The sequence below is a fragment of the Plasmodium yoelii genome (assembly GCF_900002385.2).
Source record: "Plasmodium yoelii strain 17X genome assembly, chromosome: 13".
Classification (NCBI taxonomy): domain Eukaryota; phylum Apicomplexa; class Aconoidasida; order Haemosporida; family Plasmodiidae; genus Plasmodium; species Plasmodium yoelii.
The window spans coordinates 2307699-2334843 of NC_036185.2; the positions used below are offsets into that span (position 1 = coordinate 2307699).

A 27145-nucleotide genomic window follows, 5' to 3' on the forward strand; every position below is an offset into this window, starting at 1 on the left:
CTTTATATATGATAAATTTATTTATATTTATCAAAATTTTGAATAAAATGAAATCGATATTAAGCTAACATGGCCAACTTCTTAGGAACAAAAATTAGTGATATTGACTTAAATGAGGTAAAAGAAGAATTAAGAAAAAAAAATAAAAATTATGATGAATATGATTTATATGTTTATTATAAAAAATTAGTAGAATTAGAAAAAATTAAAAATGAAAAAAAAAAAAAAAGAAAGAGAATTTTAAGAGAAGACGACGAAGGTTTTAAGCCTTGTAATTATATATCAAGTATATATAATAAAAATAAAAAAAAAATAACAAAAAACATATATGATTATATAGATCAATATGATAATATATATGAGGATATATATACCAATGATAATTTTCAAGAACAAAATAGTTACACAGACAATATAAATTTTACCTTTTTCAATGATAGCATTTCTTATGAACTGTTAAGAAAACATAATTATATAGACGGTATACCAATAGGACTACGAATAAATGATAAAGAATATTATAACAATAGTAATATAAGTAATTTTTCAAAAAATTGGAACAAACAAACTGAGTCTCAAAATAAATGCAAATCTTCTTTACAATCCAATGAGACTCCTAATTATTATCAGAACCAGGATATAAAATATTTTAAAACAAATATAGATTTAAAATGTGAAATAGTAGAAGAAAAAGAAAAAAATTTAGTAAAACACAAAGAAAAAAAAACTTATGAATCTAATTTTGTAGAAAAAAATATAAACAAATGTGTAGAAAATAAGTGTCGAGAAATCGGACCTAAATTACCAGACATATTTGATCAAGTAAGAAAACATGAAATAATATACAAAAAAAATAATAATGAACGTTTACAAAATGAATATTTAAATATTTTATCCAGAAGAAATCGTATTATTTCATTTAAGTTAAAAGAACAAAAAGAATTTGAAAAAAAAATCAAAGAAATATATAAACCCAAAAATAATTTTGAAGGGGCTTTTTTTGATAAGGAAAAGACATGTATAAAAAATATTACAAAAAAGGAATTCGATGCAATTCGTACTAATTTTTTAGAACATAAATATGGTCAGAATAAGTATGGCCAGCATAAATATGACCAGCATAAATATGGCCAGCATAAATATGACCAGCATAAATTAATGACATATAATGATGTGAACATAGATGGAGTTATAGACAATTTTGAAAAAAAAAAAAAAAAATTTGTGCAGGTTAATAATTATGATAATTACTCTGACAGCTCTTGTGAATATATACATGCTGCATCTGATATAAGAAAAATGAATAAGAATCTTGAAATAAAAGATTCAGATGAAGAAATGGAGGAAACACGAGCTATAACTAAAATGGGATATAACATAAATAAAGAAACAAACGAAAACATGATTGGTAATATACAATATGGAAAAGAAATATGTAAAATAAACGAACTAGAAGGGAACATTATAAATTTATTCACATTATATGATACTTCAAATTATGAAAAGGTAGAGGTAATGGCGTTATTAGAATTTTATTCGATTTTTTATAAAAGGAAAAATAAAAATAAATGTATTGATACAAATAAGAATATTATTTCCTTTCCTAATAATATGAACAAGACAAAAATGGATGAAATATATATACAATACTCAAAATTAATAAATTTACAAAATAAAGAATTAAGCAATAAAGAATTAATAAATTTATATGCTCCAAACAAAAAATGGACACATGCAACTACAAATAATGAAGAAAATGAAAATAAATTGGAAAATGATATTGCTTCTCTTAAAAATAAAATTAATTTTAATGATTTAAAAAAAAAAAATCGATTCTTATTTTTTTGTAAAATGAAAGAGAATAATAATATTAAAAAAAATGCTCATATTTTTTCAAAAACAGAATACAACGAATTTGACAATTTGTCAAATATGCTAAAAATATATCATCTTAATTTTTACACAAATAATATAATAAATGAATCCAAACATAATAACACAGATATGAAAATACAAAATTATGAATTTTCGAAAAGTTTATATGAAAAATTAAAAATTTCAGATATGTATAATAAGGATGATAATACTTCAAAAAATCATGAGCCAACTTTAGATATTCTCTTTTTTAACATTCCATCATTTTTTTTTATCACACTTTTTAGTTCATAAAACTTAAGACCATTATTTTTATGTTTTGTAAATTTTAAAATAATCACATTTTGTTTATTTCTTTTTTATCGATAATATTGGTGGATTTGTCTATTTTTTTACCAATTCATTTTATTATGTATTATCACTTTTTTGTTTTATTCATAATTATTTTGAAAATAGTAAATACCGTGTAAATATACAAACCTAAAAATGTTATTAACTTTTAAGTTTTTTTTTTTTTTTTTTTTTTTTATATTAAGAATAATTGTAACCATTAAATATTGGAGTATAAATAAATATATATATTATAACGAGACAATTAGTTAAAAAAAAATAGTTAAAAAAAAATCGTTAAAAAAAAATATGAAAATAAATGGATATATAATTGAATGAATAACATAAAAAGATGACAATTTATCAAACTGTTAATTTAAAATAACTTAATCATACAAAAAAAAAGGAACAAAAACAGGAAAAAGGAAGAAAGTGTAAAGAAACACAAACAATTTAAAGACAAGCGAATTTATGAATTTATTATTTAAAGGTATATTATATATATAATCATAGATAATATTTAAAAGCAAAAAAAAGACAAACATATATCAGATTTGTATGTAATATAAGAATAATAAAGTGGATATATACGTTTATTAAAATTAGTTCCAGTCATTATCTTCAGGTAATTTAAACTGTTCGTTTTCAACAATATCTTTGTCATCATCTGGAATTACATCTTCAAAAGGTGCAGGCTCTGCTCCAGCCAATCCTGCAGCGCTACTTCCTGCTATAAAATTATAACCAACACCTGCACATCCAAGTATAGCTAATCCTCCAATAATACCACCAGCAATTTTATATCCATTATTAGATTTAGACTGGTTTTTATTTTTATCCTCTTCATACTCATTATTTGGAATTTCTGGTTCATCTTTATTATTTTTATTTACATTATTATCATATACATAGTCATCATTTGATCGATGAGGTTTTGGTATTCTTTCTTCGTGACCTTTATATGGGTTATCACCTGGTGATGGTATAGGCTCGTTGGGTATATTTTTTTTTGATTTCATAGTATTATTTGAATTTTCACCATTATCATTTGGTCTTGGATATTCTACTTCTGAGTCAGATGGATTTTCTGGTAGATTGCTTGGGATATTATTACCCTTTTGTGGGATGATAGGTAAAATTGGTATTACATTTGAATCATTTCTGGGTTCTATAGGTTCATCTTGTATTATCAATGGATTTTCATTATCTTCTGGGTTTATTGGCTCTTTGGGGTTCGATTCTTCTGGGTTTATTGGCTCTTTGGGGTTCGATTCTTCTGGGTTTGATGGCTCTTTTGGGTTTAGTTCTTCTGGGTTTATTGGCTCTTCTGGGTTTGATGGCTCTTTAGGGTTTGATGGTTCTTCTGGGTTTGGCTCTTCTGGGTTTGATGGTTCGTTTGGGTTTGATGGCTCTTTAGGGTTTGATGGTTCTTCTGGGTTTGATGGTTCGTTTGGGTTTGATGGTTCGTTTGGGTTTGATGGCTCATTTGGGTTTAATGGCTCATTTGGGTTTGATGGCTCATTTGGGTTTGATGGCTTTTTTGGGTTTGATGGTTCATTTGGGTTTGATGGTTCGTTTGGGTTTGATGGCTCATTTGGGTTTGATGGTTCATTTGGGTTTGATGGTTCGTTTGGGTTTGATGGCGCATTTGGGTTTGATGGCTCGTTTGGATTTGATGGCTCGTTTGGGTTTAATGGCTCATTTGGGTTTGGCTTGTTTGGGTTTGATGGCTCATTTGGGTTTGGCTTGTTTGGGTTTGATGGTTCGTTTGGGTTTGGCTTGTTTGGGTTTGATGGTTCGTTTGGGTTTGGCTTGTTTGGGTTTGGCTTGTTTGGTTTTGGCTTGTTTGGGTTTCGCCTTTTTGGGTTTCGCTTTTTTGGGTTTGGGTTGTTTGGGTTTGATGGATCGTTTGGGTTATTTGGGTTATTTGGGTTATTTGGGTTATTTGGGTTGTTTGGGTTATTTGGGTTGTTTGGGTTATTTGGGTTATTTGGGTTGTTTGGGTTATTTGGGTTATTTGGATTGTTTGGGTTGTTTGGGTTGTTTGGGTTGTTTGGGTTGTTTGGGTTATTTGGGTTGTTTGGGTTGTTTGGGTTATTTGGGTTGTTTGGGTTGTTTGGATCGTTTGGATCGTTTGGATTTACTGGTTCTTCTGGGTTTGATGGCTTTTCTGGAATTTTATTAGGGATGACAGGAGGTATTGGTATTTGTGGGCAATCACGAACCTTACATGGAGTAGTCATCTCACTAACACATCCAGGATGTAATATTTGTCTTCTTCTAATTTTTCTTCCTTCATCACAAGTAGTAGAACATTCACTCCATTCTTCCCATTTTCCACAATGAGCAATTCTTTCTACTTCCTGACAAACTTTAGTAAGAAAAGGTTTTATCATATTTTGGGCTTCATTCCAACTACCAGAAGAGTAGTATGGGCATGGTGCGTATCTATCACATCCAACTAAAATTCTATTATATTCGTTATTAACACCTGCACCAACACCTATAATTGCTACATTTACATGTTTTCTTTTTAATTGATGCACAACCGCAGTAGATCTAGGTAAATCATTTGGGATACCATCTGTTAATATAATAGCTAATTGTATTGCATCGGGTCGATACATTCTTTCATTAATTAAAGTATCAACAACCAATAATGCACTCGTTAAATTTGTATTACCATTTGGTGAATAATTATTTTGGAGATGTGCAAGTATAAAACGTAGCGAGTCTTTACTAGTCGATCCATATCCTTTAAGTTTAATTAATTCACGTGAATTTGTTGAAAAAAGTGTCAAAGATACATTAATTTCATCATTTGAAATATTTAAGTTATCAACCAAAGTATTAAGCATTGGAATAACATGAGCCTTCCAATTGCTATAACCAATACTTCCTGAACCATCTAGTAATATATGAATGTCGATTTGTTCGGTACATACTTCTTCACTATACTTTATTTCGTCAAGAGTTTCCTGACCATTAAGGAACACGCTTATGCATAATAAAAGCACAACAAAAATATATTTACTATTTCCTAAGAGCTTCATGTTTCTGTCTATAAGAGAAATGGGGAATGGGTAAAATTATGTGTCTATGTATGTATTATAATATATGTAAGAGAATAAAAGTGAGGAATTATTTTGTATTTACTATTTGGCCATATATAAAAATGTCTACACGTTTGCAATTATATATATATAGAGAGAGAGTGTGTTACCTTTTCTTATATAAAACTGATATATAGTTAATTTAATTCAATAGCGTCTGAGGAAATTAAATGTTTTCCTTTTTTTCCGTTATATATATACACATACGCAATATAATACGGATTAGAATATGATCATAACCAATTTAAAAAAATATATTTAGTATTTAAAAATATAGCTAATTCAATAAACTGGCAACCAACACTCAACAAATATATATTTTATGAATGTTAATATATATCATAAAAATAATGCAAGCACTAAAAAAAGTATTTAAAAATATTTCTCTTCGAAAATTATATTATTTAATATCATCCCAAAGAATGTGAACAAATATATGTAAAAAAAGATACAACAGTTAAATATAAAAAATGTTGCTTCAAGCACAAGGGGTACATTTTATATATTTTTAATTGTTAAAAAATAAATATAATGGATATTATATATTTTTTTAATCGATAAAAAGAACAAGAGTATATATAAATGTATATATATATTATATATATAAAGAAAATTAAACAAAATTTATAAAATTTACTTTTTTAAATGGTTTTAATATATATAAAAAAGCTGTCTATATTTATATCAGAAAATTATTATTAAATATATTACATGTATGTATTTTATGGATATATATTGTAACATATTTAGGAAATATATTTGATCAATTTTGTGGAAGACATTATATATATTAATATGAGTTACATGTAAAAATAATATAATTAAGGGTTTAAAATATCGAGCTAATTATTACAACCCCAAAAAAATTTATTATATGTACATGTAGAAAGTTAATATGTGTGCAATATGGAAAGAGAAATTAATCTACAAAAAAATAATAAAAGAGATATTATATATAAATTAGCATTTAACCATTTTTTGTTTGTTTTTTATAGCTATATAAATTATAAAATGGAGGAGTTTCTCTTTTTTACATGTATTCAATTGCATGCATAATTTTATTAATTATAAATAACTACATATAGCCCTTCATTGAATAAATAAAAATTTACACAATTTTTATATACATATATTTGTTGTATAAAATAGGCTTATTTTTTGTGTCTTGTTTTTTTGGCGGTTTATTCATTATCTCAATTTATATTTTGCATATATTTATTTTTTTTGAAGGTGTCCTTGTATAAATGTTACAATAAGGAAGAGTGGTGTAAATATTTGGCGAATGAGCAAAAAAAGAGAAAAGGGAAAGGAGAAAAGAGAAAAATCGTATACATATACATATATACTCATAAATAACATCCACTATATTTTCTCTCAATATATATATATGTAGGAATAAATAATATGTACATTATTTTTATGTTGATATAATTCAATAAAAATTCGTATATTTTTTGAACACAAAAAAGGGGGCAAATCTAAAAAGCAATTTTTAAGTATAAACCTATTTAACCAATTTGTTTTCTTTTAACACATTTAGTTCCTTTTATGTTGTCTTTTGTTTTTAAAGATATATAGTGAAATTTTGCTCTTTAATTTGATCGAATTATTTCAAGCATTTTTTGAGCAATTGCAAAATGAATGTCTTATATGGAATAATTATATAACCCCATTTTTCATTTCCCCAAAAAAGGGTTTCCATCCATATATACATATATATATATATATACATATATATACATGTGTTCATTTTCGATAGATTTTCTTGTTTATTAACAATTGTTGTGTAATGTGAAAGGGTATAGAAGAGGGTATATATTAATGGACACCTTCAATTTGATTATTTAATAAGAAATAAAAAAAAAAGTGGAAATAAACAGACATTTAAATAAAAATAAACCTTCTTTATGTATATTTGTTAAATTATTTATTTAAAATAATTTCATCAGATTTGTCTTAATATTTTATACATGTGTGTTTAAAAATAAATATTTTCGAATTAAATTATTTCGCCTTTTTCTATACTGACATAATGAAAATAGTAAATAAAATAATTAAAAGCGAATAATAATATTTCACATTAAGAAAGGAATTACCCTTTAAAATAATTTTCCAATATATATATATATATATTTTTCATTTTATAAATCAGGTATAACTTTTCAATATAAAAATATATTGTCCCTATCTCAATAATGTATTGTTAACAAATATAAGCATAATAAACTCCATTTATATTGAAAAGGCGAAAAGCTAAAATATAATAAAATAATAACCATATAGAACATTTAAACATCTTAAGTCAGTACTGAATAAACATGTTAATTTTTAATTTTTTTTTTCCATCTTTGGAATGGAAATTTTTTCTTATAGTTAAAAATATGGAAATTTTTTGAAAAAAAAAAAAAAAAAATATATAAATAATACGAAATATATACAATACATATGAACATAATATATAAATAAATTTTATGATATTCGAATAATTTATTTTTAATAAGTTTAACTTGATATTTCTATAATTTTCATATTTTAATTTTTTTTATAACAAATTTATTTCGTTTATTGGTAAATAATTGGAATAAAATATAAAATATTGATATATGTAAAAAAAAGGCTGGTCTTGTTATTAAGATTTTTTTTTTTTTATTTTAATTTTGATGAACTCAAACTATAGCATATGTATGTTAATATAAAGAATATGCATAATTTTGTTTTTCTTAATTTTATATAATTAAAATTTAGTGGGGGAAATATGAGGAATCGTTAATTAGTAACTTTAGCATTCCATTTAAAAATTTGAAAAATATATCCTTACAAGAAATTTATGCATATACATATGTATGCATAAAAATATGGCTATGTTAAATGAGTTCACATTTAGTGATAAAAATAAAGAAAGTGGAAATAATACAATAAATGAAACCTTTCAAATAAGCCAACAAACTAATTTTTCAAATAAATTAGAAAATGAAAAAACAAACATTATTCCAAACTCTTTTAATATAACAAATAATAAAACTACCGAATTTAGTGAAAAAACAAATTTAATAGCAGGAGAAAAACAACCTTTTAAAAACAACTTAAATGATGGGATAAATAATAATATAAATTCGTCCCAAGACAATTTAAACACTCTCACAAAATCGAATAATGATATTTCTAAGAATGTAGATAATAATGAATCACAAGAAAAGACGGAAAATTGTTATTTAAAAAAAAATGATAATAATGGAAACATCACATTAGAAACCAAATTTAATTTTAATAGTTCCCTAAAGATAAGGCAATCACTAACAGAGCAGTTGTGTGGTAAGAAATTAAGAGAGCATGGTTCCAATCCATGATGCATAAATACATATGTGGGTGCATACGTGCATACACATAGATATGTGCATTTATCTATGCATCATACATACATGCATACATACATGCATACATACATGACACACGGATATATACCTTTTTGTCACATTTTAGAGGAAATATCTATGAAGCTTGGAAAAATTCACCTTTGCAAGTCATATCTAGAAACATACATATTTGAAAAAAATCCATACAATATGAATTTTATGTATTTAAAAGATGATGTAAGTGAATCAAAAAATCGAGTTTTAAACTCAGTGCTTTTAAGCTCATTTTGTAACATGATATGGAGTAATAATATTTATAAACATGAATATTTAATGTCTAAAGAGTTGCTAAATAAATACTTTAAAGCTATTCAAAAAAATCCAGATAAAAATAATTATTGTATTGTACCTATATATGATTTAAATAAAATAAAAATGATTTTAAATGATCACGAAAAAAATATTAAAATGCTTAAAAAAAGAAAGTTAATTATTAGAAAAAATAATGAAAATCTTTTATTTATTTTAAATATAATAAAAAATAATTTTGCAGAAATTAAAATAAAAGCTCAAAGAATTATACAAAGATTATTATTTAGATTAGATATACTTGATAAACTTTTTATATTAAAAAATAATTCTTCTTTTTTTTCAAATAAATATGAATTTAGTAAATTCAAACTTATTGAAATTTTGGATCTTTTTAATTCATTTAGCATAGATACACAACTTCAAAAAATAAATCAAAACATTGAAGAATTTGTAAGAGAAAAAAGACATGTCCAAAATTTTCTTTATACAGATAAAGAATTTACAACAAATTTAAAGAATACGATTGAAAAAAATGAACAGGTAAATTTTAAAAGAAAACCCGAAAATATATCCTTACGTTCAAATTTCGAAAGTTGTTCATAAATATGATAACCATTACAAAAAATGGAATAATATGTATATATACATTCATTTACAAACTTAAATATATAATTTTAATTTTTCCTTCTTTAGCATATAACGGAATTGAAGAGCACAACATCGGAAATATGTCAAAATGTTGACGAAAATCGAGAATATTTATACAGTTTGAGCGCATTTGAAAGGGAAGATAACTATGAAATGCTTTAACTGGGTATTAATATTTCATGTCATATTATATAACAGTGCAAATTCCATTTATATTTCATATATGTGATATTCGCTATTTTTTAGTGTTTTATTGTTATAATTTTTTGTGTAAATTTTTACTAGGTATATATTGTCTATCACTCTTTATTACTTCCTTTTTTAATTAATGCATTTTTATGTTATCTATGTTATTTTTTTTTTATAATAAAATAAATAAAATGTGTTTTGCATTCTTTCTTTAAATTGTTGGTCATATTAATTATACTTTTGACCAATATGTATTCTTATTTTTCTACTATTTCATTATTGTAGCTTATTTTATTTATTATTTTTTTTTTTTTTTTTTAAAACATTGTAAATTCTTGTTTAAGGATTAAAACAGTATCGTTCATTTTAATTTATAAATTTCGAAAAAAAGAAAAATTGCCACATTTTTCCAAAAAAAAAAAAATATATTATGTGTATATATATTTTGTACTGTTTTATTGTTCTAAACAAATATGAAAAATAAAAATAATAAAATAGTGAAAAAAAAAACACATTTATTATTTGTTACCTTTATTAAATTTAAAAGGAAAGAAAAACTAACATGTTTTTTTTTTTAGTTGTGTAATATTATTAAATCATCCCTTTTTATTTATAAATTAAATAAAATTAAGTTAACATAATAAAACCACAAAAATAAGGTGAAATGCTATAAAAAAAAAGAAATGCTTATTTTTCTATAAATAAAAAAAAACTCAGGATTTTACACAAAGATGATTTCTTCCCTTTTACGAAGGCCAATTATTGGTAACTAAAACAGAGAGAATAAAAAAATTAATATAGCATAGCATAGTAAATATAGCATAGTATAGTATCATGTACCATAGTATAGTATAATGTAGCGTAGCATAGTATAATGTAGTATGGCATAATAGCTTGAATTGGTCATGTGTGCATATTTTTATCGCATACGTTGTAAATTATAAACCCATTTAAATATCCATAATTATTATAATTTAACTTTTTAGTAGATATAATAAATAAGAGGTCCTTTACAACAACAAACAATATACTGAATACATATGATAGGGATAATATTGAAGCAAACAAAAGAGGGATAAATACTGAACAGCCAGATATATATGAAAAATATGAAGTATTAAAAGAAATAAAGACGAAAGAGAGTTTAAAAAAATCATTAAAAAAATTTAGAGAAATTGTTAAAAGGGAAACATCAAAAAAAGGATATAATTCATATTATGGATGGCCACCAAGAAATCGAATAAAAGTTGTAGACGACGAAAAGGTAATTCGAAAAAAATCGGTTAAAATGTTAAGTCAAAATGTTATGTTAAAATGTTATGTTAAAATGTTAAGTCAAAATGTTAGGTTAAATTCATTTGTGGTTATTTTTCGTGGATATATTATGTTTGCGCTTATAATGCATGTTAATAAGAAAAGCGAATTTATTATTTATCTATTTTTTTTCCATTTTTTCTTTCTATTTCCTACCAAATTAATCACAATAAAACAATGACCAATTGATAGCTTGGAGCATATGGAAGGACGTTGTTTGTGTTTAACAGAACAAAAGGAATTCATGAAAAGGAGCCAAACTTATGTATATGCTGCAAAAATAAAGGCATACTACTTTTTAATAAGTCTGAATTTGAGGCCTTATTAAAAAACATGGGCACCATAAAACACCAACTCGAAGAATTTGCGAAAAAAATTTAAGGCCAAACTATTTAAACCCTTTAACCTTACACATGCCATATCCACATAAACATATGTATACTATAATATAATATATAATATAATATATACTATAATATATACTATAATATATAATATAATATATATACATGTGTGTGCAATGGGAACATTTACGTACCGTCATTTAACGGATATACAAACTTTTTATGATATATTCATATTTAGCTTGTTTTCCTTATAGTTCATTTGAGTAATCCGATTAAACTGTTGTACATATTTATGTGAACTATTTGTAATATTTTTTTATATTTAGTGTATAGAATAATTATAAATATATTTTAATATTTGTTATTTATCTTAATTATAAAAAATAACCCATTATTTTTTATGTTTAATTAAAATTTTTTTTTATTAAATTAGTAATACATTTTATTTTTGTTTATTATTTTTTCTTTGCTCCGACCTCATTTTTGGAGAAAAATTATAATAAAAAAAAAAATTTAATATAACAAAATTTAACATATAAGAAAAATAATAATTATATAAAGTAACGTGGAATAATCCGCATATTGTGTTGTGGCATATAAAAAAAATATATTATATATATGTATATATATATATGTATTTATATATGTATATTATAATAAATTAGCCTATTATTTTTTTTCATATATTGGAACTAAATAAAGCTGGTATGTATTTATATGTACATATTTTTAAGAATATAATTTATGTATTGGTTTTATAAATACAAAATAAAATTTATATAATAGTGAAAAAAATAAAGAAACACAGAATTGTATAAGCATGGTACTTTTATATGAAATTTTATTAAATTATATAAAAATGGGGTTGAGAGAAAAATAAAATTAACATAAATTTGACTGTCTATTTTAGAATAATAATGTATGTTATATAAATATTTTATCTGTATTTTAAGAAAAAAAAAAATTATGTAGAAAAAATTCAAGCTACCATTCTATATAATATATATAATTTTTTTTATAAGCATTCCAAAATTATTAAAAGAAAATGAAAGAACATACGTCAAAAAACAATATTTATGATAGTAACAAACAAAATATCGAATATGAAAATATAAGTATAGAAACAGATCCAAATTTAAGTGATGTTTCAGTATCTACTATAAGTAACAGTACAGGTATTGACTCAGATTTATATAATAATGTTATTAAAGATATTAAAAGAGAAAGAAGAATAAAAAAGTATGGCGAAACAAATGATAGAGAAAGAAGATATAGTAGTGAATCAGATAGGAAACACAAAAAAAAATATATATCCAAGGATTCTAGTGATGAAAAAAAACGAACACGAAGACGAAAAGATAGAAGATCTAGCTATGAAAATGAACGAAGATATAAAAAAGATAGAAAAAAAAGAAAACGTACATATTCAAGATCACGGAGTAAAGAGTAATAATAAAATTATCATATAATTTAAATAAATATTGAAAATTCGTAAATTAATTAGTACATATATTAATATGTAATATTTTTCATTTTATATGGTTATTGTTCTATATTAATATAACGTATGCACTTCAAAATGTGTATATGTATTGATATATTTGATTTTTTTTTGACATCTATTTAAGTCGACATCATGAAAATATACCACAAGACCCTTTCAATCCACTATTACTAGCATATGAAAAAAACAAAACAAATATACATTAGTAATATTTAAAAAAAATATAATTTTTTATTTATTTGTTATTTCATTTTTTAAGTTACAACTTGGGAATCTTATAAATGCTGTATTATGATATATGAAAATATTACACAAATATGCTTATATTTTTATAGCCGAAAAAAAAATGGAGGAAAAGAAAATGCAAATGGAGGAAAAGAAAATACTAATGGAGGAAAAGAAAATACTAATGATCGATGGGAACATGATAGGTATATATACAATATAAATTATAATTTTCTAAATACAGAATGTTTAAAAAAAAATATATATAATAATTTTTTAGAGGAAAAAAACAAATATTTATTTTATTACATTATTATTTGTTCTTTTAATTTAATTATATTTCGGTTTTTTATACAAGATATGAAAGTACATCAAGTGATGAAGAGTATAAATTAAAACATCAAGCATATGGTAATTCTTTTCCACATGGAAATATAACAGAATTAAGGGAAAATACGTGGAAATCCAAAGCAGGGGTATATATTAAAAAAAATTAATTTATTTTAGCATAAATTTAATGAATTAAAAATATGAAAAAATAATACTATTGTTAAGGATTAGTAATATTGATATGTTTTATTGTAACATCCATTTATTATAATTCCCATTTATTATAATGCCCATTTAATATATCGATATGTATATATACACTTTCAAACATTTTATAAATTATAAAAAATTTATAGGGAGTTTGTTTGATGCAAACAGAGGGAAGTATGGACTAAGCGAGGAATACGAAAAAGGAGAAAAGGAAAGAAAAAAAAAAAAAAAAAAAAAAAAAAAGACACGTTTGCATAAATCAAACAATAGCTTAAAATTTTAATGAATTAACTTAGTGTATATGCATATCATATGATTATTCTGATATGCATATTATATAACTTTATTTTTTTTGTAATATTTTATATTTTTAAAAACTTTAGTAAACCGTCAAAAATAATTTGTCCTATGCATATACAATATATGCCTATACATATTTTTTTAAAATAAATTTTTCTATATATATTGTATATCGAAAATATAAACTGCACATTATCCAGTATGCTATTATAATTCGGAAATAATAATTTTTTGTTTTTATATGTATGTTAATTACTCTATATGAGTATTTTTCCCAAATATATATATCCATATGTATTACCTATTTATATAATATATGGATATGCTTGTTTTATTTTGTATATTTCTTTAATATATTGAAATGATAAAAATACGTATACGTATGGGAAAATAGCATAACGTATATATGTACAGCATAGTGTAAAATATTTAAATGGATAAATTATATGGCGATTATGATAAAATTTTTGAACAGTACAAGCAAGTGAACATATACAAAAGAAAAACTGAACAAAATGAACAAAATGGAAAAAATGGAAAAAATGGAAAAAATCGAACTAAAAAAGAAATGGATGAAAAAACGGAAGGATATAAACAAAAGGATAAAGAAAAAAAGGGAAATATTTGTGAACCTATCGAAGAAGAATATTGTAAATTAAGCAGCGATCTTAACGTAGTGGATGAAGTCGAGCATTTATTAAAAGAGAGAAAAAAAAATAATAACAAAAATAATAATAATAAAAGCGTGTACAACAATAACTATGACGATAACACTTACAGCGATGTCGACCTTCATATCAATAGTGACCATATTAATAACAGCAATTTAAAAGAAAAATTTTATAATGAATATAAAATAAGAAAAAAAATAAGCATAGAAATTAACAAAAAAATGTATAGTGATTCGGAAAATATGATTATAGAAAAAAACAAACCTTTATTTCATAGTAACATGGATGGTAATGAAAATAGTTATGTTTTAAAAAAAAAAAAATTTAAAAATGATGATCACAAAATAATAAAAATAAAACAAAATAATAAGGATAAAGCCAAATTTTTTATAATGTTTTTATTTGTCATATATTATATATTTTTTTTTTTTCATTATATAATTGATATACAAATAAATCAAATATTTAATATAGTTGTTAATACATTTACAATAATAATTATAACTGCAATGTTATGTTATATTTATTTTCTTAAAAAAAGAAATAAAAAATTAAAGAAAATTATTTTTTATATAACTACATATACAATTTTATTATATTGTCTACATATATTTAACACTGTACTTCATTGGCTAAATATTTATTTAAATTTTACAATGAGTAAAAAATTATATTTAAAATACAAAACTTTATATAAAAATATATCATTTATATTTTCTTATTTTAGTTTTGATGAAGTTTTTTTTTTTCTTTTAATATTTTATTCCTCATTTTTCATTACATCCTCTTTACTGTCATTATTTTTATTTTATTACATATACAACTTTATCAACTATTCATTTTGATTTGCTTTTTTTTTTTTTTTTAATTTTTCTGATAAATTTTTAATCCACACACAACCCTGTCTTATTTAATTTATAATATTTTTTTAAATGTGTATCATAAAAAAATTTTTAACTCATACTGACATGACAGTTAAAGGTACAAATAAAAGGTTATATATTATCCATATCTATAAAATTTTTTAATTAATTATATTTTGCACAAATTGAAAAAAATGATAATTTTAATTTTATTTGCAAAATGGAAAATTATAGAATGAGAGTATAAATATGGAATATATAACAGAAAATGAAAAATATAGTGTGGGTCTCAAAAAAAATAACCAAATGTGAGCAAAAAAAATGTGTGAAAGTTAACAGATCAACACATATGTGTAAAAAAACTAAAAATTATATATCACATTGAACGATATTCATCGTATGCTGTATTGAAATCTCGTGAATTCTCTTCAAAGTTTTTATCATATATATTAATTCTACTTGCTTTTTTTTTATTTGAACAATTTTTTTCGGATTTTTTTTTTTTTTTTTTTTTGTTTTTCTTGAGATGTTCAAAATATTCAATATATCCATTTTTCAAGTTTTTTAATTTGGGTATACTGCAAGGATACTGTAATAAGGGGTTATGAAAATAAAGAATATGAATGTATGTGAAATAAAATATGTGGGTGTATATGTTGTACTATATATATAATGTCTTTAAATCAATAATAAAAAATTTTAACCTTTGCGCTCAAAACATTTTGGGTAAAAAAAGCATTCTTAACAATATATTCAAATGTACTTTCTGTAAACATGTAAAAAGAATGCAAAAATAAATCTCAGATTAATAAAGATATTTTGTTATTTTATGTATAGATATACATAAATGTGAATTTCAATATGATGTCTTATTATATTATTTACCACTGTCAACATTATAATAATTCAAAATTATATCATCAATCCTTTTTAATGTACTTTTTTTTTTTTCTAATTTTTGAATTAATTTTTTAGCTTCATCACTCTAAATTATTTACAAAGAAAAGAAAAAAAAAAAAATACTATAAATAATGTTATAATTAAACAAATTATAATATATAATATTTTGATAAAAAAATACATTAAAATCTGGATAAGCCATTAACATCATAATATCGTCTATTTCATTAATAAGGGATGGCTAAAAAAAAAAAAAAAAAAAAAAATATATATATATATATATTAACAACATTTTTGTGTGCAATTTTTATTAAATAACAAAAAAAAAAAATTTAAACAAACCTTTTCGTTCACATATGGAGCCAATTCTTGTTGTGAATATATGATAGCCTCATTAATATTATTCTGTATAGGGCAAATATATATATTTAAATGAAAACAATTAATAAAATATAAAAATTATGGGGAAAAAACTATTTTGGTATAAGAATATAACTATGTTTCGAAATATATATTTTTTTAATTTATAACATTTAAAATTAGCTTCAATAATTTTTGTTTCTTTAAATAAAAAACAAGGTCTTTATGTTTTTTCAAAATCTAAAAATGTTAAAAAATCAAAAAATTTTAAATTTAAAGGCTATAATGTAGCACATAAGTTGATGGGGTAATATATACTTGTTATCATGAAATGTTTTAAAGACGAAAATAAAAAAAAAATATATTATTTTTTTTACTCGTTCATCTAAATTGTTAATATGTTCTATAGCTTCTTCTATTTTGTTATTCATTATATTGTCTTGAATCAAATATCGTAGCTTTACTGTTTCAATGGGCATATCAGCTATAAAAAAAATATGCAGAATTTATATTTTATTTAGGAACTTTAAAAGGTGTAAATATGTCTACACAATCGTATATACACATATATATACATATACATATATACATACATACATATATACATACATACATATATACATACATACATACATACATACATATATACATGTATATGTTTCCAAAACGATTTATACACTAGTATACACATCTTCCTTATAAATATAAAATTGTGAAAAAAACGTATTTTTCTAACTCGATAGTCTATCTTTAAATTTGTTAATAATAATAATATAAAAAACAAATCAGTTCAAGGATGACATCTTTTATCATCATTCTACATAGTAGTATGACAAAGATTTATTTGCGCTTAATTTATTATCATCATTTTTTTTTTTTTATATTATTTAACTATCGTTAGAATTGAATAATTATACAAGTTAAATATTTTGAAAATATTATTTTTTTCTTAAATTTTATTTGTTTGTATACTTACGTTTAACATTTGTTTCTTTTTGAAACTCCGATGCAACATCATACATTCGGTGGACACAGAAATAATTCATCAACACTTCATTCAAATCATTTTCATGAATTTTAATATATTCAAATTCCTTTAGCCAGTTTTTCCTAAATACAAAAATGAAATGAAATGAAATTATATATTTTTTTTTTTTTTTTTTTCTTATTTTCACACTTAACATATACATATGCCGTATCAGCATGTTCTATCATGATATATATATTCATTCTTAAAGTATATGTTATTATGTATATACTAAATAATTGGTTTATAAATTAATCAAAAATAATAATAATGTCTTACGTGTTTAAATATATGGTACTCGTTTCTCCTAAGGAATCCTCATTCATTGGTATTAAAATAGAAAACACAAAATCGATGTCCGGTTTAGTTCCATAAATTGTATATCCCCAATTATATATATGTATATATATATATATAAAATAAAACTACTAAAAAATATTTCCAAATAGAAAATTGTAACTCCAATGCGGATAAGCGTGTATATATTTATTTATTTCAGGATTCATAAATAGGGAGCTAATTATTTATAAATATCATATAAAATTATAAAAAAAAATATAAGGACGGAAAAAAAATTAGTAATAAAAAATTTGCGTTGTAATAGAGTAACAAATTTGTAATGGATATGCAAATAAATAAATGCAAGTTTATTTATTAATTATTCCCTTTTTATACAATGCTTGAATCAATACCCATATTTATACATAATAAATATTTCATACCAATTCACAGATCATTAAAATAATTGCACACAATATTAATAATAATATATTTCAGTACAAATAATACGCATATAAGTGTTATAGAGAAAAAAAAAGAAAAAAAAAAAAAAAAAAAAATCCACAATAGCTGTAATATTTTTAAAAAAACTCCATGGCAACTTATGAAAATGAAATATATTCTCAAATTGAATAAACCCATAAAAAAAAATAATTATATATAAATATTTAAAATATTGAAACACAGAATTACATTCCTTCCTTTTTTAATAAATTAAATATATGCATGTATATATATATATTTTTTTTAATACACATTCAAAACGATTTCAAGGAATAATTATTAATGTGGAAAAGTGGAAACTTCATTTTTATAAAGCATGTGGCATCGAGGTAATATACACATCCATACATTATTATATGAGTCATATTTTGTAAATATAAATAATTTTTTTTTTTCATAATTATTTTTTTTTTCATAAAATATATTTCTTTAAAATGTGAAACCATCCCATCGTTGAATAATTTATTCATTTTTTCCGATGATTTCTCTATTTTCATACCATTTTATGAATTTATAGGAGTCTTAACACTGTTGTGCAATTCATGTCGATATGTAATACGTAAATGGCATGTGCCTTTATTAGGTAAGTGGTATTAATAGTATAATGTCGAGATAAAAATAATATGGAATATGTTCACACTTAAAGGAGATGAAATAACTATATTCGAGTGTTTTTTATTTAAAATGTATATACTAATTTATTTTTATTATAAATTTATAGGAGTTGATTGTAATGCTAATCCTAGACATAAACAAGTTTTATCAAACCCAGCACCTAGATCAAGAGGAATTCCGAAATATTTGGAAAAATATATTTTTTATAAACAAGCCGTAAGAAATCCAGTATACAAATCTCAATTTATTACAATGTACACTGCTGGTAAGTAATAATAAAATAAAATAAATACAAAAAAAAATATATTAATCTGTATATATCTCTCACAAATAAGAAACAAATGGTTTTTTTTATAAATCTGTCCAAATCAACATTTTATGTTTTTTTTATAAATCTGTCCAAATCAACATTTTTTTTTTTTTTTTTTTTTTTTTCCTGTTTTGTAGGAAGAAAATACAGACAACAAATTAAAAAAACTGCATAATGATTATATGAATTATTTATAGTGTTTAATATATGTAATTATTTTTTTACTCATTTGGCAATACATTGTATAGTTACATTTTAAATAATTATCTTAAGACATATAGTCATATATCAGTGTTAAAATAATATACACTTAAAGTTAAAACATTTTATATTTAATAAAGTAAAATAAAATAAAATACATGACATTATTATAAAATTTTATACAAAAAAAAATTACGATCATCATATAAATAATAAAAAAAATTACAATCATCAAATAAATAATAAAAAAAAATTACGATCAAATAAATAATAAAAAAAATTACAATGATAGTGTCAAAAAAATAAGTGGAAGCTATTTGTACTATTAATAAAATTTATACATGATGTTTAATGAGTTATATATATATATAAATAAAAGCGTAGCTATATCATCAAAAATAAATAATTTGATAAATAAAATAAGGAATGGTATGTGGTAATTATTATACAATCATTCATATTAAAATTTATGAAATATATTATACATTGAAGTTATAATAAATAATTTTATTTTTTTTTTCCATCATCTTCATCATCATCATTGTTAATTATTTCATCATCATCATCATCATCATCGTCATCATCATCATCATCATCACCATCATCTCCATCATCATTTCCATTATAATTATTAAAATTATTTCCACCATTATTTACATTTCCATCATCAGGTACTGGTTCTGTTTCCGCTGTAAGATCATTATCTCCAAATATTTGATATTCATCTTCCATTTCAAATTGGGGTTGTGCAAGAGGGTTATTAAATGCTTGGCATGTACATTTACCATCATTTGTTAAATAATTGATTAAATTGTAAAATGCTGTAATAAATATTAACTTTTTGAACGCCATTTTTTTCTTAATAAAATATATTTTCGGATTTAAAAAAAAAAAAAAAAATTTACAAAATTTACAAAATTTTAATTATTATAAAAGAGAAGAAAATTCATAAAAAGTTATGATTTATTATAAAATTTAATTTGTTTTTTGAATAAAAACACCAAAATTTTTTAAAACGGTCAGTTAGGTCATATAAATTAATTTTTAATTATAAAAATTATTTTATTAAAAACTTCATTATGTAAAAAAAACTAAATTCCATTTAGTATATAAATATTTATTAAATAAAAAGGTTAAATATTAATAAAAAAAAAATTGTGTAGAAATACTATTTTTGGGTTAAAAATTATTTTAGCAAAGTGAGGATGAGCTTTTAAAACCTTACAATTTAAATTATTTTTTTTTTAAATCTATGGTATGCTTAATACTATATTTTTTCTTTTGTATATAAATGCAAATTATTTTTTATCACTATTTTTTATCACTATTTTTCATCGCTTAATTTTTTATCATTATTTTTCATCGCTTAATTTTACATCGCTTAATTTTACATCGCTTAATTTTACATCGCTAATTTTTCGCTTATTTTCACCTATTTGATATTTTTGCGTATATTATTTTATTTTTGAATAGGCTTAAAAAAAAATATAGATTGTTCACCTTTCTTGATAATAAACAGTTTGAGCTTTATAATTTGCTCACAATAAAAAATTAAAATTAATAAATCAAGGAAATTATTTAAAATAATAAGATTATAAAAAACGAAAGAAATATTAAATAATAATTTTTCAATAAAATTAATATTATATATAAAGATAAATTACAAATTACTATATTATATTTGTATACATATTAATAATTTGTTCATATATTTTTTTTTAATAATTATATAATATTTTAATTAAAAATTTTATAAAAAATAAAATATATAAAAGAGGAGAGAGTAATATCACCTTTTCCATTATATTATACATTAATATTTAATGAGCTATATTTATAATCATTCTCCATTGTATTTATGTTTTGACATTTTGATGTTTTATTAAAAACTAATCCGATTATAAATGTGGAATTTGGTAAAGCATACATTTTTGAAAAAAATAAATTTACTTTGATATATATAAATTATTATTTTTTTTATTATTTTTTTTTATTATTTTATTTTTTAAACTTTAGACAATGCCTTATATAATTATACAAATCATATGTATAATAGTGTAAAATGTTAAAGGTGTCATGTGTATAATATATTAGTTTTTTTTTTTTTTTAAAAATAATAATATACATTTCAAATTATATAATAAAATAGGATAATAAATGAAATAAAACTTTAATATTATTAGCTAACTTTAACTGTTTGTTTATAACTATTTTGACATACTATGTGTATACATTATAAAAATAAATTATGTCCCTCTCCCTTTATTCTTATAATTATTTATTCTTATTCATTGATATTTTTTTAACTTAAAAAAAAAAAATGTATATAATTATAAATATTATAACTTGTATTTAATAATATACTACGAAATATAATTTACCAATGTTCAACTACATAGTTCTGTCTAATAAATGGAAATAATCCATATTCTTATACAATCAAATTAAGATATAAAAATAAATATATTATTATGATCATTTTTTTTTCCATTTAAATTCTCAAAATTGTTTAATAATTTTGCATTGGCTTTATATGGCTCCATTTAGAAAAGGGTAATATTTATGAAATTTAAAAATGTTATAATATTATTGCCAAATCAAAATGGCCTATACTTTGGGCACACGGGTGGTCATTATGCATGCCCATAGAATATGCATATGCATATGTATAGAATATAATATAATATCCATATTGAGTTTGTCTATATATTTGCTTGTATTTTTTTATGTAACAAAGAAATGAAATAAAACCGTTACCCAGGAATGGGGGATACGTATATGTACTTAATTATTTTAAAAGACGATTTGTTTGAAAAATAAATAGTGTCAGTAAAAAGTGTCAGTAAAAAGAGTACTTATTTTGGTTCATATACATTTTTAAAATGATTGAGCCAACTAATAAATTGGATGAAAATATTTTACTAGCGATTTATTTCTCCTATTTTTGAAAACAAAAACAAATAAATTAATGAAAAACAGAATAATAACTAACCCTACAAATTAAATTTAAATAATATATTACATGAATAAAATTGTTGCTACATATTTTCACACTCCTTCCTTATGCGTACTATATAATTCCGTTATTTTTTTGTGAAATATAAAAATAGAAAAAAATATAATATTTTCTCCATACTATAATATATTAAATATGTATAGAAATATTATTTAATAAAATATGTATAATATATATTATAATCGGCAATTTTTAAAATTATATATTTGGCACATGTATAAATATATATATATATTTCATAACTTTATATATGATGTAATATAACTAGTATATGCAAATTTTTTAACATAAAAAAAAATTGGTAAAGAAATATTTATTGTAAATTCACACAAATATCTTTAAAATAAGGACATATTTGTGATGATAATTTTGTGATTTTTTCTTTGCTCAATTTGGTAAAAAAAAAAAAAAAAAAAAAAAAACATATAATAAAGGATAAATACCAAAACACATAAAGAATATATATTGTGATAATAATAATAATAATAAAATGGATGGCGATATTGTGATTAACGAAAAGTTTGATTTCTTAATGCTAAGTATAGCTAAGGAATGTGGAGATATAAATAATTTTATGAACATATTTTTTTCGTTTTTATTAAGAAAAACTGATTTTATTACTAACTCCCAAAATATAGAACAATGTGAACAGGTTGTTTTAAGGGTGTTGAAAAAACACTATAAAAAAAAAGATGAATATTTAGTAAAATTAAAAAAGGAATATGAAAAAATGGATGAAGAAAAAAAAAAAATATTGCAAAGGGAAAATAGTATAAAAGATAAAAAAAAAATGGAAAATAACAATAAAGTTGTGGAAATAGAAGATGATGATCATGACAAATTAAAAAAAAGCGATAAAAAAGAAGACCAACTAAATGAAAATAACAAACAAATAAAGCCTAAATCCAATAATAACGAAGCATGCTCAGAAAATGATGATGATGATGAGGGTGATTCTGAACCACCAAAAGGAAACGGAGGAAAAACTGAAAAGTATACATGGACACAAACACTAGGCACTGTAGATATGTATATAGATGTAGAAGAATTCATAAAAACAAAAGATATAAAGGTAGATATAACATTTAAAAAATTATCCATAAAAGTTAAAAATAATATATATATTGAAGGAGAATTTCATAAACATATTAAACCCGAAGATTCAATTTGGACACTTGAAGATAATCGAATAATTCATATTTCGATTGAAAAATTAAATACTATGGAATGGTGGGCTACAGTTATTAAAGGTGATCCAGAAATAGATGTAAAAAAAATAGTTCCTGAAAATTCACGTATGGAAGATCTTGATTCTGAAACAAGATCTGTTGTAGAAAAAATGCTTTATGATCAAAAACAAAAAGCATTAAATTTACCAACATCGGAAGAAAAAAAAAAATTTGAAATTTTTGAAAAATTTAAACAAATGCATCCTGAAATGGATTTTTCAAAAGCCAATATTAATTATGGAAATTCATCCTCGGGTAATATGTTTTTCGGTAAATAATTCAACTATTACTTTTTATTGTATAGTTAAAAAAAAAAAAAAAAAATTATTTTTATTCCCAATAGATGTTATTCTTTGTTATGTTTTTTTTTACACATATATACTTTTTGTTCACACCTTTAAACACTTTGATTTCAAATGTGCATATGAAAATAGCAAATTTAAATAAATGGCGAAGTTCAAATTGTATTCAACATGTAAAGGTAATTTGTTAAGGCATGCAGCATGAAAAACATACATATACGCATTAGGTTGGAAATGGGCATATACGAATTAGGCTGGAAATGGGCTTATACGCATTAGGCTGGGAATGGGCATCATCACCACCTTCGCAATTCCAATAATTTTTCTAATAAAAAATGGTTGAGGTATTCTCGATAGACATACACAAAGATAAATGTTAAGAATGTATCCACAAAACAGTTTATTATAAATTCTTAAATTTCATGAGACCAGGTTTATTGGGATTGAAAAAATAATCTATTTGATCATCTGTCAAGGAATCTCTTTTTTTTTTATGTGTTTGTATCAAATCTACAACAACATCTATAAGTATTTTTTTTATTTCACCACTAAGAAGTTCTCCACTTTTATATTTTTCTCCAATTTCATTTAATTTATCATCATCATCTAATAAATATCTCAAATATTGATATGATATGTCTTTATCAAGATTTCCTCCTTTTTCGCGATGTTCTTGAATGGTTGCTCCACCTCCACTAAAAGCATATTTATTAATTTTATTTTTAATTTGTTCAGGTGTATCAGTAAGAAAAATAACACTATTATTATGTTCATTTGAACCCGTTTTATTTCCACCATCTTTAGTGTTAGATTCACCAGATACTACTGATTCATTATTTTGTCCATCAGTTTTTTCTGACTTCTTTTTAGTACTACTCATTTTTGTATTCACACCTAACAAACTAGGCATAAAAATAGAATGAATAACAACAGGTTTATGTAATGCCAATTTAACTGCAATATCTCGACTTAATCGAAAATATGGGTCTTGATCAATTCCTTGAGGAACCAAACATGGTAAATTTTGTGGTAAAAAATTTGGAAAACATTGAGAAAAACATGGAGCAATTTGAAAAGATGGATATGATATTTTTCCTATATTATCACTATGATCAAATCCAAATATATTCATTGATTGATTTAGAGTAGTTTTTTTATGTATAGATAAAACAGTATTATATAAATTATGTACATATTGTGTATTTTTAAATATAAATGTTAATTCAGGGTTTAAACCAACTGCTATTATATCTTTTACATTTTCTTTTGATAATTTATTTATATAATCTAATGAATAATTTTTATTAAATAAAAACTTTTCATCATCTGATATTTGTATAATTAATGGGACATTAAATGCATCTTGTAAATATTTACAAAAATAAAATGGGATCAAATGACCTAGATGCATAGATAATGAAGATGGTCCTCTACCTGTATATATATAAAAACTTTTATTTTTTTCATAATAATTTAATAAAAAATCTAAATCTCTATGACTAAAAAATATATTTCTTCTAATAAAATGATGAGCTTTCTTTTTAGTTAACATTTCAATTCTTTTTATATGTTCTTCTTTAATTTTTGAGCATCCAAATTGTTTTATTAATTTATTATAATCAATACCATCTCCTTGTATATTAACATTCCAAGGTGTTACTTCATTTGATCTCTCATATCCAATATTTTCTACACCTGATGGTGGCAAAACTTTATTTTTTTCTAACAAATCTTCGATATTTATATATATATACTCTTCGTTATTTTCAGCATATTCACCATTTTCAGCACGATTCAAATTGTTGCCATTTTGAGAATAATTGTCTGTTATTGTATCTGCATTGTTAGTACGCACTTTTCTAATTGGGCATAAAAGAAAATTGTATAAACTTTTTTCATTTTTATATAATGTGCTTAGTTCTTCAAAAGTATACATAGGATTAACAGAAAAATGGACTTCTAATGATTCTTTATTATTTATATATTTAAAATTATTTATTTCGATATTTTTTATTAACCCAGTGTGTTTCAATATTCGATTTCTATTACAATTTATATTCCATTCTTCTAATATAATTAAATTTATTTCGTTAATGTTTTTTGGAACTCCAAAATTATCATATATACAATCCCCATAAAATTTATCTGCAAATGATCTTTCTATTTGATAATTATAAAATGGAGCATTTTCTAAAACCTTATTTTTTACCAACTTTTTTATATCATCATATTGGCTTATTGTTGGTTCACTTTTTATTGAGTTTACTGTCAAGACTCCTATGAAATTTTGCTGAAAAAAAATGGAAAAAAAATGGAAAAATATGAAATTTTCCACGGATTAGGAACCAAACAAAATGGTTGGACTGTGGAACATGAAAAACGCAGATTCATATAAAATCATACTCATCGTTATAGAAATACAAAATAAACTACTTTATTTTTTTCTAAAATAAGCTATCTTTTTTCTTATGTATTAGAATTAACATTTTCAGCATGACCCAAATTGTTCATGATATTACATATATTTCGAGGCATTATTATTATTACCTTTTTTTTCACACTTTCTGTGGTTCTACTTGTTGGTATCTGAAGAATAACACAAAGAGCTCCCTTAATTATACTTAATGCTGAATCTACATAAATTGTTTTTAGTTTTTCCATTTCTTATATTTTATTTGTATTGCTTGAATTTAAGTTATCTCAATTTGAAACATCCCAATCATCAATAGTTTTCCTTTTAATATAATTATTTTTTTTTTTTAACTAGTATAAGGGAAAGGGAAAATGAAAATGCAAATGAAAATGAAAATATACAGTT

At 22.5% G+C, this 27145-nt stretch overlaps 11 protein-coding genes and 1 non-coding gene across 12 annotated transcripts; 7 read left to right on the forward strand and 5 right to left on the reverse strand.

The window, feature by feature from the left end:
• Positions 1-69: 69 nt before the first annotated feature.
• PY17X_1354700 (conserved Plasmodium protein, unknown function) lies at positions 70-2169 on the forward strand (the record flags this gene model as incomplete). The annotated part of the gene is made up of 1 exon (XM_022957261.1): positions 70-2169. The coding sequence occupies one exon, from the start codon at positions 70-72 to the stop codon at positions 2167-2169; it is 2100 nt and encodes a 699-aa protein (XP_022813705.1).
• Positions 2170-2807: 638 nt separating this feature from the next.
• Positions 2808-5258, reverse strand: PY17X_1354800 (sporozoite surface protein 2; the record flags this gene model as incomplete). Its single annotated transcript, XM_725922.2, has 1 exon — positions 2808-5258. One exon carries the CDS (start codon positions 5256-5258, stop codon positions 2808-2810), a length of 2451 nt encoding a protein of 816 aa, XP_731015.2.
• A 2903-nt stretch (positions 5259-8161) lies between these two features.
• Positions 8162-9793, forward strand: PY17X_1354900 (conserved Plasmodium protein, unknown function; the record flags this gene model as incomplete). The annotated part of the gene is made up of 3 exons (XM_022957262.1): positions 8162-8630; positions 8799-9523; positions 9677-9793. The coding sequence occupies 3 exons, from the start codon at positions 8162-8164 to the stop codon at positions 9791-9793; spliced, it is 1311 nt and encodes a 436-aa protein (XP_022813706.1).
• Positions 9794-10551: 758 nt separating this feature from the next.
• PY17X_1355000 (conserved protein, unknown function) lies at positions 10552-11515 on the forward strand (the record flags this gene model as incomplete). Its single annotated transcript, XM_022957263.1, has 3 exons — positions 10552-10585; positions 10810-11084; positions 11327-11515. The coding sequence occupies 3 exons, from the start codon at positions 10552-10554 to the stop codon at positions 11513-11515; spliced, it is 498 nt and encodes a 165-aa protein (XP_022813707.1).
• Positions 11516-12526: 1011 nt separating this feature from the next.
• Positions 12527-13935, forward strand: PY17X_1355100 (conserved Plasmodium protein, unknown function; the record flags this gene model as incomplete). Its single annotated transcript, XM_022957264.1, has 5 exons — positions 12527-12927; positions 13110-13190; positions 13321-13416; positions 13569-13686; positions 13897-13935. The coding sequence occupies 5 exons, from the start codon at positions 12527-12529 to the stop codon at positions 13933-13935; spliced, it is 735 nt and encodes a 244-aa protein (XP_022813708.1).
• A 548-nt stretch (positions 13936-14483) lies between these two features.
• Positions 14484-15566, forward strand: PY17X_1355200 (conserved Plasmodium protein, unknown function; the record flags this gene model as incomplete). The annotated part of the gene is made up of 1 exon (XM_022957265.1): positions 14484-15566. The coding sequence occupies one exon, from the start codon at positions 14484-14486 to the stop codon at positions 15564-15566; it is 1083 nt and encodes a 360-aa protein (XP_022813709.1).
• Positions 15567-15960: 394 nt separating this feature from the next.
• PY17X_1355300 (RanBPM and CLTH-like protein, putative) lies at positions 15961-18197 on the reverse strand (the record flags this gene model as incomplete). The annotated part of the gene is made up of 9 exons (XM_022957266.1): positions 15961-16173; positions 16289-16350; positions 16470-16569; positions 16666-16725; positions 16827-16889; positions 17016-17084; positions 17222-17328; positions 17821-17954; positions 18151-18197. The coding sequence occupies 9 exons, from the start codon at positions 18195-18197 to the stop codon at positions 15961-15963; spliced, it is 855 nt and encodes a 284-aa protein (XP_022813710.1).
• Positions 17623-17717, reverse strand: PY17X_1355400. Its single transcript, XR_002696585.1, has one exon. It is a non-coding gene; the product is annotated as a small nucleolar RNA snoR19 (small nucleolar RNA).
• A 773-nt stretch (positions 18198-18970) lies between the features above and the next one.
• On the forward strand, positions 18971-19754 carry PY17X_1355500 (conserved protein, unknown function; the record flags this gene model as incomplete). Its single annotated transcript, XM_022957267.1, has 4 exons — positions 18971-18983; positions 19172-19237; positions 19376-19534; positions 19717-19754. 4 exons carry the CDS (start codon positions 18971-18973, stop codon positions 19752-19754), a joined length of 276 nt encoding a protein of 91 aa, XP_022813711.1.
• A 533-nt stretch (positions 19755-20287) lies between these two features.
• PY17X_1355600 (parasitophorous vacuolar protein 3, putative) lies at positions 20288-20632 on the reverse strand (the record flags this gene model as incomplete). The annotated part of the gene is made up of 1 exon (XM_724185.1): positions 20288-20632. One exon carries the CDS (start codon positions 20630-20632, stop codon positions 20288-20290), a length of 345 nt encoding a protein of 114 aa, XP_729278.1.
• Positions 20633-23286: 2654 nt separating this feature from the next.
• On the forward strand, positions 23287-24303 carry PY17X_1355700 (nuclear distribution gene C; the record flags this gene model as incomplete). Its single annotated transcript, XM_721771.2, has 1 exon — positions 23287-24303. One exon carries the CDS (start codon positions 23287-23289, stop codon positions 24301-24303), a length of 1017 nt encoding a protein of 338 aa, XP_726864.2.
• A 427-nt stretch (positions 24304-24730) lies between these two features.
• Positions 24731-26988, reverse strand: PY17X_1355800 (tryptophan--tRNA ligase, putative; the record flags this gene model as incomplete). The annotated part of the gene is made up of 2 exons (XM_022957269.1): positions 24731-26617; positions 26875-26988. 2 exons carry the CDS (start codon positions 26986-26988, stop codon positions 24731-24733), a joined length of 2001 nt encoding a protein of 666 aa, XP_022813712.1.
• Positions 26989-27145: the final 157 nt, after the last annotated feature.